Source organism: Camelus bactrianus, chromosome 4, assembly GCF_048773025.1.
Source record: "Camelus bactrianus isolate YW-2024 breed Bactrian camel chromosome 4, ASM4877302v1, whole genome shotgun sequence".
NCBI lineage: Eukaryota > Metazoa > Chordata > Mammalia > Artiodactyla > Camelidae > Camelus > Camelus bactrianus.
Window position 1 is genome coordinate 62,163,716 of NC_133542.1, and position 16,686 is coordinate 62,180,401.

Genomic DNA, 16,686 nt, shown 5'->3' on the forward strand with positions numbered 1-16,686 from the left:
ATGGTTATTTCTTCGTTCTGCTAATCATTTAGCCCATGCAATGCTCTGTATTGATAGTTTCATTCTCCTGAGTCTAAGTCCTGATTCCCAATTGCAGTGGGCTCTGTGAGGACAGGGACAATTTCAGCTCTGCCTTTCCAAGCAGTCCTGATAGCCAGCAGAGGGATCAGAAGTGACTGCTAAGTTAGCAGGGGCAATCTGCACAAAGGTTAAGAGCAGACTCTGAATCAATTTCAGCCAAAATCTGATTCCAAGTTCTGCCACTTAATTTGCTCTATGTCTTCATCAGCTCAAGTACTGAAGTTTCACACAAGATTTCATGCAAGTGGCAAGAAGATGTTCTATGGCTATAGAATGTTTTAAAACCACTGGACTAGATAATCAGCAATGTCTCCTCCAGTTCAAGTATCTAAGTCTAGACAAATGGGAGTTAGATTCCCATAGCAACCTGGGCCATTGCATCCTGGAAGTGCACAGGCTTGACTGACTAAGGATGCATAACTATACCTCCCCATCAGACCCTTCCCCCTCCCCGGGAAGGTGCCCCAACAGGACTGTCACCTCACCTGAGAATCTTTTCAGGGGCTTGCTCCCCTGTCACCAGATCGTAGCCCCTCTCGAGTGTCGTGTAAGGCCAGGGTCTGCGGGAAGAATTGAGAGAGGGAAAGAAAGAGGGGTAGGAGATGATATTAGTCAGAAGCAGGTGAGATTCACATGTGGACACTGCCTAAGAGCAGCATTACAAACAGCCAAATTTTGCAGAAGTAATTATGGGTTAAGACTGTTTATTCCATAAAAGAATGTCTCCATTTTACAGAAGGACTCAGCACTTTAAAGTCTACTTTGTCCATTTTGGAGCTTATGTTTAAAAGCTGGTTCTTCATCATCAATCCACTCTAGAGAGTGTTTTTGATTATGTATGGCTGGGAGGTGAGCTAAACTTCAGCCTTTGTTCTCTAGAAGACTCATTAATCATGCACCTTTAATACTAAATAGGATTCACTCTCCATCAGGTACACAACCATGGCAGAGAAAGAGTCCTCTTTGTGGAGCAGTTTGGGGCATTTGGTAATGCCACAGGGGAGGTGGGTCCTCCCCTGTCCCTGCCCTGATGTCCTTTGCCACTCACCCTTCACTCTGTCCCCAGTCACTGCGCACACACAGGTGTCTGTGAACTGGGTCTGGGGCGTAGCCTTCATGACAGCTGCACTCTCCTGTAAGCAGAAAGAGAAAAGAATCTGGTAAAATACTGCCTGCCCCAATAGTCTTCTTTAATGGTTTTCTTGTTTTCTTAGAAAATAATGTGAGCTGCCGAGTTTTAAAAATGGTCATGGAAAGAGGGTGTTCTGGTCTACCAGCCACTGTGGTTAACAAGGAGTTTATTCATTTGTTCATTAATTCACTTATTCACTCAACAAGTCCTGACCACATGCCCTGCCAGGCTCTCTGCTCAGCACCAGGCATGAGGAGGTCAAAGGTACAAACCAGATGCTAAAGGAGCTCAGGGCTTAATGAGGGAAACAGAAAGTGACCCGGTGGCTACAACATAGGTCCTATTTTCAAATATTTAAATTATGATAAAGTACACTTGCACTAAAAGTGTAATCAGAAAATTGAATTCTCTCCACCTGAATGAAAAATTCATGTTCATTTATAAGCCCCAAATCAAATGCCACCTCCTCCAAAACCTTTGTTTTCCCCTTTTGGAAAATTTGTTTTCATCTATCATCTCCACGTTTTATTTTGTTTTGCTGTTGTTGTTCGTTTGTAATGGTTTTACTCCCTTCTTCTCTCCTCCCCTCATTTCCCTTCTTTTCTTCCCTTACATCCATCCATCATCCATCCATGTATCCATATGCCCTTTTTTTCTGACCATGCCTTACCCCGGTTGCATGAATACTTGCTAGTACCCCACACTGCCTGAACAATATTTTCCCATTGGCCAAGCTCATTCTGGGTGGCCAGCATCTCTTGCTTCCTGGTACACCTTCAAAGTTCAAAATTCCAGAAGGGTCCTACCTCCTTGCTACTATCAGTATTGCTTCCCTGTACACTCCTTAAGGTCAGTGGATATTTTTTGATTCAATTCGTTGTTACATTTTCTCAAGACATATTTGTAGAATGTCCACAGATACATTACAAAAATAGATTCCACAAAAAAAAGTTGGTGAAACACTGCACCATTTCTTATATCCAGGACAGTATGATTCTTCATAAGGGTGCTACATATACAGTTTTCCCTAAACTTAAGTCACCTTGGAAGACTTGCTGGGGCGACAAGTCATAGGATTAGCGTTCTGTGGGACATACTTTGGGAAATGCTGGTAAGGAACTGCCCTGGCGGAGCCCACTGCCTAGAACAGTGTCTCAACACTGAGAGTTGAATGAATAACTAACTATCCGCTATGGCCCTGATAAATTTCCCAGATAAGCCTGCGATGCTTCACTCCTACAGTGATTCTGGTTGGCCTGACCAGAGAGTTTCCACATCGTGTTTCATGGCGACATCTAGCTCAAGGGGGGAGATTTAGGGACTTTGCAACTTTCAGCTTTTAATGTTCCTTTAAAAGTTTTATTTTTAAATCTCTTTAATAATAAAAGAACAAAAGCTCAGCACTCAGATGTCGCATGCTAGAATTCAGGACACTGGAGAGCACTGTCACGTTAAGCCCAATTGCCAGGTAAATGTGTTTCATCCAAGTCTCATTAAAAAAAATTCTCCTGTCATCCTTGTTTCATTGAGGACGTGTGTCGAGGTGCTAACATGCTCATGCTTTTTACAACTTCAAGTCTTGTGAATCAGGATTTTCTCAACCTTGTGTAACCAAAACAAAACAAAGCGGTGAACACGATGCCAGCGTAACACAGGTTCTACAACTGTCACCCATACTCCTGGTTTCTAAATGTCTGTATGTATCAAATGACCTTACTGTTTTCACTGATTCACTATCAACATTATGCCTCTGACCTTAAACAAAGCATTCTGAGTGTTAACTTGTTTTATACATTTAAATGCTGTTAAATCTTTGTATCCCCAGCATTAGCAAGTACCTAGCAAACAGCCTGGGCTTAATAAATGTTGGCTGAACTAAAATGGTAGTAAAACAGAATATGGAGAGAAGAATGGGTCAGAGATAGTATTCAAAATATTCAGAACAAGATTGTGGAAAGACAGGAGAAAGGGAAGAGGGAGAGAGAGAGATCTACCTCTCCCCTTCTCTGGGTACCTGGCAAATAAGAGGGGACTGCTTGCAGGCGGGGATGCTGTCAGTAATTCTCCCCTCCAGCATTATCCCTGAGGTCTGGCACTGAATGTGTGTGCTGTGCGTGCGTTCAGCCTAATGGACTGATTCTTGCCGGAGGTAAGGAAAACGGAGGAAAAGGGCTGAGATCCCTCAGACTTGGCTGAGAATAATTTACTAAAGGGGGAGGGGTAGGAGTCTCTAATGATGTGTTAAAATGCAACAGTCCCTTCATGAAATATTCACCACTTTAAACGCGTCTAATATTAAAGATTAAAAGTCCTGGGATTTGTCCTCGAGACTCCCAGGACTGATTTATGATCTGCCATGAGCCACAGGCCTCATGATTCATAATGGGAGAGGTAAAATGGTTAGCTCTGGCAAAGGGACGGGAAGTCAGCTGGAGCAAGCCAGCAGGGTGGTGGGAAAGGAGGCTCCTCCTTCTCTCCAGAAAGGGCAAGGGCTGAGGTTCCTGTCTCTTCCGTCAGTGACTCAGGACAGGGCACAGGCCATTTTTTTTCCCTCTCCCTCCTTTTGGGAATATTATTGAGAATGAGAAATCCATACAGAAAAGAGGCGCTGCTACATTCTCCATGTGTGCTTACGAGGCAAGTTTCCCCTGCCTCGGGACAGGTCATTAATTACTGACACTCATTATACAGCAAATATGTATTTTGCAAATGAGAAGCATCCACCCTGGAGGCTGCTTGGAGAACAAGAGGTAAGGCAGAGAGAAAAGAACCTGAGTGCTGGAGACACACAGACCCAGGCTCCAGTCCTCTCTCTCCCCCTGGGTGTGTGGTTTTGGGGAGGAGGTTACTTCACCTTTTCGGTCTCAGTCGTCTCCTCTGTGGAATGAGAATGACAGGAATGCCAACCCCACAGAACTGATGTAAGAATAAACTGAAGTAGTGAAGGGTAAAGCTCATGGCTCAGGTAGGAAGTGAAATAGATGCCCAATAAATTAGTTTTCTCCTCTTTCCCTCTCATTCCAAGATGCCTGCTGGGTTCTGACCTATGTTGACACATTAACTCTGGGAACAACGGATAAGTAATTTCCTCCTTGCCGGGACTTAGTCTCCCCATCTGCAAAATGGAAAGTTGGAATAGATGTTCATCAGTTCTGGGCACTAACAAGAGTCAGTTATTTGCACTGCTTTTCTGAATCACTGATCTCAGGTTTTCTGGACACCCGTGGTTTTAGCCTTAGCTGTGATCACCTTAACAATCAGGCCGGGTGTCTCCAGCAGGGTTTCCCTCAATGCCATGGCTATTTATTGACTTCCATTTCCCCTTCTGCTGGCTCAGTGAACTCTCTACTATTTGCAACCAAGCATTTTCTTTTTTGAAAGATGCAAGCCTCTGACAGCCCGAGCGGAGGATTAGCCCCTGCCCTGGGTGAGTCCCAGCCTCAATCAATCCTGCCTTTGTATAGCCAGGGCACCCAGGCTGTTGAAGATCAGCTCTCCAGGGACACACGTTTACATGGTTTCCCTGTGCTGACTGTGAACGCCCATGCTCCCGTATTCCTTCACTACAGCAGATGCCCCATGGAAGAAGGAACGGCCCCCATCTTGCTCAGCACTGTATCCAGCACCTGCTGCACTGCCCGGTACATAAATAAGTGAGGGGCTGCACTCACTTCATAATTGTAATACCTCTGTCGTTGGGATAGGGATTTTTTTTGCCTGTTTTCCCCACTAAACTGGGAGTCTCTGGATTGCAGAAACATTTTCTTAATTATCTCCATATCTGAGTAGTTAGTACTGTGACTGATGAAGGGTAGGCAACTCATTGAATGGATGCATGGATGGATGGATGGATGAAATAGTGAATACACAAATACACTGTAATCATCATGAATTCAGGCTGAATTCCTTTAGAATAACGATGTTGCTGCTGAAGACTGGAAGGAACTTTCTTACATCCATGACAGGTATTTGCCAAGAAAATGGAAAGTGTAAACATGAGTGCTGATGAAATGTCTAAGATAGAAATCTATTTCACATCAGAGTAGAAAAGGCTGGTAACAATCATCTAGTTTGAATCTTCCCAGCTACATTTTTTTTTCAGAAGGAGAAACTCAAGCTCAGAAAGTGAAGGCATTTGGCCGTATAACTGGACTAGCCTCTGGGCCAGTCAGGATTAGAACCCAGGACACTTGGCCATTATCTCCACATCCCTTCCATTCCACTGGTGGTCTCAGTATTTCAATACACTCAAACACTTTCTTAATTTTTTTTTCCTTTGTACTTCTCTGACACTTCAGAGTTTCCTATAATGAGAATGTATTACATTTAAAAATAGAAATTATTTTTTTAAATAAAATGAATTGAAAATCTCCGTAACACATTAAAAACATACCTTTGTATGTGACCGATAATGCAGACCTTAAAAAAGAGTTTAATTTCTTCATAAAGTGGTTCCCATAAGGGAATTCAATTATGTAGATTTTCAATGGGCTAGTTATTAGGACTCTCTATTATCGGCTATAGATGAGTGGTATTGGTTTTAAAATATTTACTCTTGATGTCTCTTAAGCCCCATTTATTGAGTTCTCATTTTATGTGACGTGCGTTCTCACACCATAAACTCTTGGGGTAGCTACAACAAAATCTCTCAATTGTGAACAGTCTGAGTTTCTCCTGTGCAGGGCTCTCCTAAACCACTTCAAAGTGGACAGTACCTTCCTGTTAATCATGTAAAGCTCAAGGTGAAATGGTTTAGAATGTGAGCCCCGGAATCCTCTTGTTTTGTCCTGGTTCTGCCACTTAGAAATTGCATGAACCTCATCAAGGTGCTCTCGCCTCTCGGAGTGTGTTTCCCAATCCGTAACAAGACTGGTATCACCCATCTGCTGAAAGACCAGTGACACATTTGAAAAGTCCTCAGCACAGTCTTCAGCACATTCTTCTTGCTGAAAACATCATTAGCTGTTTGAGTTTTTTGGTTGTTTTTTTCCCCCTAGATAAGAGGGGCCAATTTAGTATCTGGTTTTAGTGGAAAGACAATGTGCTTCCTAGGTAAATGATGATCTCAATTTCAAGCTATGCCCTAAGCAAGGCCAAAGGAATTTCTCAGTTGTTTCTCAGTCTGTCAATTTGGAGCAGCTTGAATGAAATAATCTCTAAGGCTGGTCCCTGTGTTCCTGGCAACAGTTGCTGCCTTTGTCAATGGCTCCTTCTGCTGAAGGACACACAGGCATGGATGAGGGCATCCACCACAGCTCAGAGGAGAGTGTTAGATAAGTGCAAAGCCTTCTTCCCAGTCCTGCCCGGCTCCTTGGCTCCCCTCCTAACCTCTCACCCTCTCATCCCATTGTGATTCCATTTTCACTTGCTTCTGACTCAGTCATCACTTCTCGACACAGGCCAGGGACACTGGCTGCTGTTCACTTTCCTATTCACTCTTCTTGTCGCTGTGACTTGAAAAGACATCTCCCTGGGCCCTTGAAACTATAAGTGTGTGTGGCATCCTTTCCTGCTCTGACTCCGACGGGGCCACCTTGGGCCTCTGTACTGTGTGTTGCCGGAGCCCAGCTCAGGACCAGGCATGTGGTGGCGGGGGCATGGGCTGGCATTATACCTGCTCAGTGCTCGGAGTGGTGGAAGAGGCTTGACATATGTCATCGATGTCATCATGCAGGTCACACCCATGACTTGTACCAGGAGGAAGGCATTATGTCCTCACCATAAAACAAGGAAAGGGAAGTTCAGATTCAACTAGTCACTTGCCCAAGGTCCTAGAGTCAGGGCTTCAAAGCTCTTGCATTCTCACAATCAAACATCACGACAATAAACGTAATCATAAGGGCATGAGCAGAGGAAGCCGCTACAATTAGAAATTGCATGAACCTCATCAACGTGCTTTCGCCTCTCTGAGTGTGTTTCCCAATCCATAACAAGACTGATATCACCCATCTGCCTTTAATTTGACAATTACCATGAGCTTGAAAATATGAGTTAGGGAAGAAGAGGAAGCTCCAATCCACCCACACTGAAACTGGCATCCTGCTGATTTCTAAAATTCCACTGTTACTAAGGGTTAAGAATTGCTCTTCCAAATATACCCTATTCAAAAGTAAATAATTTATGTACAAATTGCATCGAACTAATAATATCTACAGAATGAAGGGTCGTTGGGTTGATTCTAGCTGACCAGGGTCAGCCTCAGGGGAACCATCATACCTCCTGTTAAATGAGCATTTACTATGTACCAATGTTACCCAAATAATATTGACATCCATAACAACACTGGGAGGAAGATGTCATCGGCTTCTTTAAATAATACGAAGCTGAGGCTTGGAGAGGGTGAGTAAGCTGCCCAGGATTGTGAATAGAGGAGCAAATATCCAAACCCAGGGTTTTTCTGACTCCTTCCCCAGCCACGTGATGGCCCTCTAAGAAGACATGCTTTAAGACAGTGTGGACAAGGGCAGAGGAATAGGAATTCAGGGGTTGCTGAAGGAAAATTTACTTTGTCATAGACTGAATTATTGGTGGCAAGTCCTCATTTCTCTATAGTAGTATTATGCATTCACATCCTTGCCATGGCTGATTGTGGCAAGAGTGAGATTTCTTTCCTACCCTGTCCTCATGCTTGGCTCATGACTTACTTTGACCAACAGGAAGGTACCAGACATGACGCGAACTAAGGTTTGAAGTGTGCTGCGTGGCTGGACTTGCTCTCTTGCATTCCTGCCTCGGGCCATGAGAAAGCCTCACTCCAAGTAGCTGTTGGTCCAAGGAGGATGTGGGTCATGTGGAATAGGGTGGGCACAACCTGAGCTTGAGTCAAGTGCTCCTCGGTCTCAACTGGATCTGTCCACCCAAATGTGTCACAAAGGGGAAAACTGCTTAGAGTTGTTGGTGATAAAAGGCTATGGTTGTTTGCTGTACAGCATCAGTGTAACAAAAGCTGCCCCTCCTCTGTGAATAACGGTCCTACCTTCTTCCCAAACTTGAAAACTTAGAAGAGTTCTCTGAGTAGATTCGTTTTTTTCTTTTTTTTTTTTTACCTTTAGTATCCAAATGGTACCAGCCTCCCACTAATTCTACCTCTTTGCTGCCACAGACCCATCCTCCCCATCTCTCCGTGGTGCAGGTCCTCAACATTGTCCCTGTGTACTACTGAAAAAGTCTTGTCGCTGGAGACCTGCTTTCAGTGTACCCCCCACCACTATGACTGATGGCCAGTTACCTTTTCAAAGGAATAGTTGCACCTACAGCTCATCCCAAAAGGTCTCCAGTTCAGTCGCTTTCATGATAGAGTCCATATGCCCTAGTCTAACCTTCCAAGTCCTTCGTGACTGGCCCAGCCAGTCTTCCCCCTTATCAGTCACTATCCCTCCCTGTACATTTCCTGCTGTAACTTCCCCTGGGTTTTCTGATAAGAACAGAGTTGTTCGAGACTCATCTGCAGACCAGGAACTGCTTTTTGCAGCCAGTCTGCCTTGACCCCACTTCTTGAGAAAAGCAGAACCTGAGCATAAGAGAGGGATGTACTCAACAGAGAAGAGACCAGGGGTTGAGAGAGAATAGGAAGTGAAGGGAAAATTAAGTGACAAAAGGACTATTTAGTAAAGGAAGGAGGTCATCTGGGCAGCTTTGAAGGTAAGCAGTGTCATCAGGGAATACATTTTACAGTGCTAACCCCTCTGCACCTTGGGCAAATCACTTTGCTTTTCTAGGCCTCAGTCTTCCCAACTGTAAAATGAGTAGCTGGTACTCAGAGTTCCCCAAACACTCTTTCAAACCTTGCTCAAACTCCAGTCCTTGATTCTACCTCAAACAGGCTCTGGTCTAGTTTCTTGAAGCCAGTATTTCCCTAGGGGCTGGAGGAGGGAGTCAGAAGATGTGTGGGAGGGTTGGGAGTTTGGAGAACAGAGTCCTGGGAGGCAGAGAAACAGGACTGTAGTGAAATACCAAATTCCCTTCATGAAGGGAAGAGGGCTCCTTTGGAAGTCTACTCAGCCAGTTGTGCCGTGTGACCTGGGGCAGGGCCCCACCCTCCCTGGGGACTCAGTTTCTCTATCTGTACAGTGAGGAGGTTGGTCTTGGTGACATCTAAGCGACCTCACGTGGGCATCTCTGATGTCCCTTTTTCCCTCACACTGCTGGAGTGAGACATTTAGGCCTTGTACTTCCCAGAGCATTTGAAACAGACTTGGATGCCTGCATCTGAGCTGCTGACCCTCACTGCCATTCATAATTACGCCTCTGAGAGCAAGAATTAAAAAAAAAAAAAAAAAAAAAAAGAGGCCAAAAGGTGGTGGTGGCACAGGCTGGTGATGGGGCCTGATAGAGATCACAGTCCTTAATCAAGGCTACCTGGGGCCTAACTGGCTATTGCTCAGCTCAGGTGGGTAGCCCATGTGGGATGGCCTAGGCTCTGAGAGGCCACCAGCCAGGCCACGCCAGGGCCCCCACTACAAGGTCTCAGCCCTGGTGAACCCTCTCCACCGGCTCCATTCTCTCTCTTCCTAGAAGCCTCGCTCACCCTGAGTGCACCACACACACACAATTATCTACAAATGAGTGTCTGGGGGAAAAGCGTGTGGGTAAGAGACTCCCTTAAAACTACGGCTGATTGAGGATGGAGGGAGGGAAGAGATCTCACTAACAGCCTGGAACGGATATGGACGCAGATGTATCCTACAAACAGAGTAATCTGGTTCCAGCTGGGCACCCTGGGATTCCTCACAGGTATGCACAGAGCTAGGCCTGCTGAGCGAGGGGCTGCCATCCCCCCACCCCTGACCACCCTCTACCCTAGAGCCTGCATCATCCAGGCTTCTCAAATCAGTCTGGAATGGGTTGGAGGGGGGGTCAAGGATCACAGCCCCACGATGGGGAAACAGCATCGACCTGGCAATCAAAGCAACCTGAGGCTGAATCCTCAGTCTACTTATGGATTGAGTGGCCTGGATAAGTTGTCACCCTTCTTTGGGCCTCAGTTTCCTCATCAGAAAATGGGCACCTTAAACCCAATTTTTAAAATTGTCACAAGGAATGGCGATAACAGGTTAAAAACAATGACCACGTCACCAGACACGTAGGCAGCATTCAGCACACGGAAGTTGTTACTAGTCTCACTACCATTCTGGCCAGCGCCGCTGTCATCCCCGATGCTGCTGCCCAGGCGGGGCTCCGGCAGGCGGTGTTTCCTCCCTGGTGTGGTGCCCTGGCCCCTCTCCTCTCCTCCTGGGTTCCACCCTTTCTCCTCCCCATGTGGTTCTTGCCTCATCTCTGGTCCAGACAGCACTTCTTCAGACCACTTTCCCTCTCTGTGCAATTCCTCTGTGCCCAGCACAGGTGGGATCGATGCACAGAGACGTATCCGTCTGATTCTCTGCCTTCAGACACTTGAGTGGGAAGATTGAGAACAAAATGTATCACTACTGCGAGGTGTTTTACCGGCTGTTGAGGAGTTTGTGCAAAGAGCCCCATTACGCAGAGGAAAGAGCTCTGAACTCTGCTCCCAGGTCAGAGGCACTCCAGTGAAGAGAGAGGGAGATGAGAAGAGGGAACGCCGAGCTCCTCAACTGCCAGGTGGAGCTGGAAGTTCTCTACTTACATTAACTCACGTGACCCTCCCAACGAGCCTATGAAGCAGATTCTATTTTCAACCCCATCTTCCAGAGGAGGAGACTGAGGCCCAGAGGGGTTAAGTAAGTTGCTTGCCTAGAGTCACAAAGCTAGGACGGCCTGAGCCAGGGCTGGAATCCAGCCAGCCTGGTTTCAGAGACAGTGCTGCTGCCCCCAGGCTGCACTACCTCTCTCTCAAGGGCAAGGAAGAGTTTTCCAGACAGAGGAAAGGATGGGACCCAAGGTAGGTCACAGCACAAAGGGAGAACCATGTGCCCCCTTGTTTCTTTGGATCAGCCCGATCAGCAGAGCCAGAGGGCTGGCTAAGCACTGAGAATTCCCGCCCTAGTACTACTACAGGCAAGGGGAAATAGCCCCTGCGAACTCCTGTACCTCCTCTGGAAAACAGTCATTCCCAAATGCTGAATCCAAGCATTATGCACGGAGAGAGGCAGCTGAAAGCAGAGAAGACAGGCACTGGGATCAGAACTCTGCACATGTTACCCAGTGGCCTGTGGTCTCTGTACAGTTTCCGTCTCTGGCCAAGACTCAGTTTCCTCAATTCTACACTGAGGTTAATCAAGCCTGGCCCTCTCACTGTACAAGAATGAAGATGCTCTATTCCCAGTACAAGCTCCAGAAACATAACCTGCTCTTGCTGTGATTAGCATCAGGAAACTGGCTTTCTTAATGTTCTTTTCTAACCATAGCTCTTATCCTGGACCTTTTGGTTATAATTTGGGGAAAGGGCAAGGCTAAGAGATGCTTATAGATCTTGTGAAGCATAATGTGTTAATCCACCCAGCCACTCTGTGAAGCAGGTGCTAATGTCCTGATTTTACAGATGAGGAAACTGAAGCTCCCAGGGGCTAAATGACCAGCCTGTAGTTGACACAGTGGGGAAGCAACAGGGTCAGGATTCGAACCCAGTTTGGCTTCACCCTGGAGTCAGAGCACCCAGACACTATGCCAGGTAAGATGGAGGAGTTCAGCGTGACCCTGAGTCTCAAAATGAGCCCCCTTGGTGGCTCCTTCTGGCCGCCAACCACACCTGTTTTGGAGCTTACAGAGATGTAGACGGCACTAGGCTTGGTGTTGTCATGCTGCAGGACCCTGCTGCTCTGTTTCCCCACCAGTTAACGTGTGGCCCTGCTCAAGCCCCTTCATCTCTCTGAGCCGCCTCCTTCTCTCCTGGCAGGAGGGGAGCATAAGCCCTGTCCTCCCTCATTCACAAGGATGCAGTGATGACAACATATAGACTTATCCCATTTAGGACACACGATGATTAATAATGCAGTCGTTCCCCGACTTGCACAAAACCTGAAACAGCAAACTGAAATATACAAAATAGATTAAGCAGAGGGTAATTATTCATTTTGCAAAAGAGTTCTTCCGTGCACAAAAGAAATGCATTGATGTTTTTTCCCCCTGAGCATCGGCTATCTTTGTGAGTTTAAAATCAAATTTCATTTATAGAATTAAAGCAAAAAGAGGAATGACTTTCTAGATGTGCACTGAGTACAGTGTGCACTGAGCCCCAGACATCCTGGCCGTGCCATTGCGCTATAAAGCAAGGGGGTCCAGACTCCTGCAGGGATGGACCTTTGCCTTCCTCTAGTCAGGACTTGGAGGGAGATGGCGAGAACCAGGGGTGACCTGCGCACACTGATGCAGAGGGGTCCCTTCCTGAGTGACCTCAGCCCCAGAGGCAGGCAGGTGATCAGGGTCACAGCTAGCTTCCTGGGAAACTGGAGGGCTGTCATTTCCAGTTCCTTCCATCTGGAACATCATACCACTTTACACACTGTGCACGCGCGGCTGAACCCAGCTAACTTTCACTCCGCTACTCTCATTCTCGATGAATCCTCATTCATGTTCTTGCTCACGCCTCTGCTGCTTGTCTCTCTTCTGTTCTGTGGTTCTCTCTCCTCACCATCTCCATCTCTCTTTGTTTCCCAACCTTTGTCTTTTTGTCACTGCCTCTGTTTCTCTCTTGGGCCTCTGCTTCTCTGTCCTGGCCTTGCCCCCGTGTGCGTTCCCATATTCCTCACTGTCTCTCTGCCTCATTTCCTTGGCATCGCTCTGCAGTGAAAAGAACCTGAGTTTGAGTCAGAGGCCCAGGTTCAATCCCCAAGACCTACCTTCACTTCCCCTTCCGCAAATAAGAGGCCAGAAAGGACAGTCTGCCTATTTCAAGGGTTAATGGGAAGGTCTGTAAAGGTGCCTAGAACAGAGAATACGTTCATGTCCTGCTAACTCTGGTTCTCCTTTGTTTCTCCCTCTCTCTCCTGATTTCTCTCATTCTCATCTTTCTCTTTCCTTCCATCTTCTCTCCTCCCTTCCCATCCATCTCACTCTCTCTGCCTGCCTCTCACACAAGCACACAGATGACAGCCTCTGCCCCTCACCCCCACCCCATGCAGCCCCCACTTTCTGGGAATGATTTAATTCCAGGACAGCACCGGCTCCCATTCCTAAGATGCACACTCTTCTGCAGAACATGATTACACCACCTTTACTGGCATGTGATGGAGAATCAGCATGCATCATTAAAATCAGGCAATGTGAGTCCAAGTGGCCTGCGCCAGGCTCCACGAGGGAGTTGAGCTTGACTGTCAACGTCCATTGTTGACCATTTCAGAGACTGCAGCAGTCCGTTCACAGCGCACAGGGCGAGCCCACATGGCTTTGCTTGACTTGTGAGAAGCAGTTCAAATTCCTGGATGTTCTGTCCTGATGGACAGTCTTGGTGTGATCAGCATAAAATCCACATACCCTCCATCACTCCATGTGGTCTGGTAAACACCCATCTAGTGAGGTTTTAATGAAGAGACCATTTACCACTATAGCCAAAAGGCTGGGACAGGTACACACACAGACACACAGACACACACACACACACACACACACACACACACACACACACACACCCTCCTATTCAGATATCTTTAATCACCGACATTGAAATGAAAGCTGCCTTCAGCCAAGAGAGAGGAGAAAGATGGTGCAGTACAGTGGGCTGGCTCCCTATAGATGGCATCAAATAACCAGAAAAGGCTGGTGCTATTGCTAAGTGCTGTGTTTTAAATAGTTTCGTGGAGACCCCTTTTGCTCCAAAATCTGTCACCACGCCTTCCATTCCATCATGATTAAGTCTTTTGTGGGTTAAGCATTGCCCACACTGGGGGTGCTTTTTGCCCCTGATGCAATAATTCCCATTTGTTGAACATGTGTATTTGCCATATAATGTATCAGGTACTTTGTACTGATTATAATCATCACAACAACCTAGCAAAGGTGAATACCTTTTTCTCTGATGAAAAAGAGCAGGAAATGGAGGCTTGGGGAAAATTAGGCAATTTGTTTAAAACCCTACCAAGACTGTAGTTAGAGGCAGAGCCAAGATTTTTAACCCAGATCTGTCTGACTTCAAAGCCTTGACTCTTACAAGTTTGCTCTGCCTCTCCAAAAACAAAACAGAGCCCCCTATGAGGGCAGCAGGATTATGAGCAGATATAGGAGGTGGCAGCATCTCATCCACTGTCTTCCCTGTGGACTGACTCAGTCTGGGGGCTCAGTCAATATTTCTGAATGACAGACCTTCATGAAGCTGATGGGGAACTCGCCATGCCCCCGAGGTCCAGCACTGAAACACTTCCTTGCATGAATGAGTGATTCTGATCATAAGTCTGCAAGGCGAGCCTGGGAAAGCACCACCAGGAGCCAATACCTTCACACATTGCAAAAGACTCCAGGAGGCATTGGGTCAGTTTGCAGCTGGGGGCCTACATCCCAAGGATAAAATGTCTTGACCGCATAAGATGTTCTCAAGAGGTAGGGAAACCAGCCATCAACATGATAGTCTAGAGACCTCCTCTCTGCCACTAATGTGACTTGGCCAAGGCGCCGACCCACCCTGAATGAAGGTGAAGACTTGCCCTCAGCAGCTGCAGAAGGAGGGGCTTGGACTAGATGGCAGCATGGTTCCTCCCAGCTCTGCCCCTCTTTGTTCTCTGACCTCGCCCCCAAGCTTGCCCCTGCCAGAGTCTTCTCAGAAGAAGGGCTGGAGAGGCCACAGTTGTGAACTAATACGTTCCCTCCCCAAGTTCGAGGGGGCACTCAGGATTGTACAAGTGCAGAGTTGCCACCTGAGAATGACAGGTTAGATTCTGCGCTGGGGCCCCTTTCTCGCCTTGCTCTCGTCCCAGCCCTGTGTGGCACGGTGTCCAGTAAAGCTCTGTCCAGCCCCCTCACCAGTACCCCTTATTTCACTGTTTTCCTTCCTCTCTCATCCTAGGTCATTGGTGTTTGTAATAGACTGAAAGTCTGTGTCTCCCCCAAATCACTATGTTGGAGCCCTAATCCCCAAGGTGATAGTATTTGGAGAAGGGGCCTTTGGGAGGCAATTAGGGTCAGGTAGGGTCATGATAGCAGGGCCCTCATGATGGGGTTAGTGGTCTCATGAGAAGCAGAGGAGAGAGAGACTGCGCTTTCTCTCTGCGTGCACACACTGAGGAAAGGCCAGGTGAGGACACAGTGACAGGTCAAGAAGTCAGCCGTCTGCAACCCAGGAAAAGAACCCTCACCAGGAACCAATTCAGTGGTACCTTGATGTTGACCTCCCAACCTCCAGAACTGTGAAAAATGAGTGTCTATGGTTCAAGACACCCCATCTATGACATTTTGTCATGACAGCCCAAGCAGACTAAGTCAGTGTCCTCCTCTCCCGGGTCCTTTCCTTAGAGACAGCATGAAAACTGGTCCTCATGCCGGACATAACACTTGGACTCCTCATCCTTGACATCAAAGCCTGAAACCAATTCATCAGACAGGAAGCTCCAAGGGACAGAGATGGCAGCCTCTCTCACTGGCCATCCCCAGCACTGGGCATGATGCCCAGCATGTAATTGCCGCTCACTAAATCACTGCAATGAATGAAACACAGTATCTAGATTCTGACCACTTCTTTCCACCTCCACGGCTTCCACCTTGGCCCACGGTACCATCATCTCTGGACTGGACTATCCCATCAGTCTCCCAAGAAGCTTCCCTGCTATCACTCTTGCCTCTGCCCCTGTAGATTTTTCTCAATAGAGTGACTAGTATGATCCTCTTAAAATGTTAGTTAGATGATGTCAATCCTCTGCTCAGAATGTTCTGTGGCTTCTCCTTGCATTCAGGTTGTTCTTAAAAAAACATTCAGCCAATGTTCTTAAAATGTTTGACACAGGCTCTGGCCCTCTGGTCCCTCTCAGACCCCATCTCCTAACATCCAGGGGAGCTCAGCCACGTTCTCCTCCATGATCTCCCTCAAACAGGTGAGGCACAGGCAGCCTCAGAGCCTTTGTCCCGGCTGCCCGCTCCGCTTGGACTCTGCTCTCCCCAGACAGCCCAGAAGCATGCTTTGCTCCCTCACCCCCAAGTCATGCTGACCTTGAGCAGGTTACCACCGCTCCTCCATGTTCACAGCCCCCTCTTCCTGCAGTCTTTTTTTGTTTGTTTGCTTGCTTTAATAACACGTCATCATCTAACATAGATCTAATTTGTTTACTTATTACTGTATATAGTCTATATATTCTAATCATCTGTCTGTCCCCTGCCCCTACCAGAATGTGAGCTCCATGACGGCAGCAATTTTTATCTGTTTTCATCCTGTCACTGCCTGACATCCTGCTTATATTAGGTGCTTGATAAATACCAGTTGAATGTTAAATGAACACATACATGAATGAAAGAATAAATACAAAACCCAGTTCTTGAACTCAGATGCCAAAGCATTAAATCAGTCTCCTAGACCAGGGGTTGGCATTTTCTCTCCTACAAAGGCCCAGATGGTAAATATATTTGGTTTTGCAAGC

The 16,686-nt window shown here is 46.9% G+C and overlaps 1 protein-coding gene across 4 annotated transcripts in view; it reads right to left on the minus strand.

Annotated features, from left to right (window-relative positions):
• The window catches only part of ASTN2 (astrotactin 2), an 800,009-nt gene that overhangs the window by 414,843 nt on the left and 368,480 nt on the right, over window positions 1-16,686 (minus strand). For all 4 annotated transcript variants that reach the window (XM_074362105.1, XM_074362106.1, XM_074362104.1 and 1 more), the window contains 2 exons: window positions 1,130-1,214; window positions 567-641 (listed from right to left, as the gene is read on the minus strand). In XM_074362105.1, coding sequence (XP_074218206.1) covers window positions 567-641; window positions 1,130-1,214 — 160 coding nt within the window. The remainder of the gene's footprint in view (window positions 1-566; window positions 642-1,129; window positions 1,215-16,686) is intronic.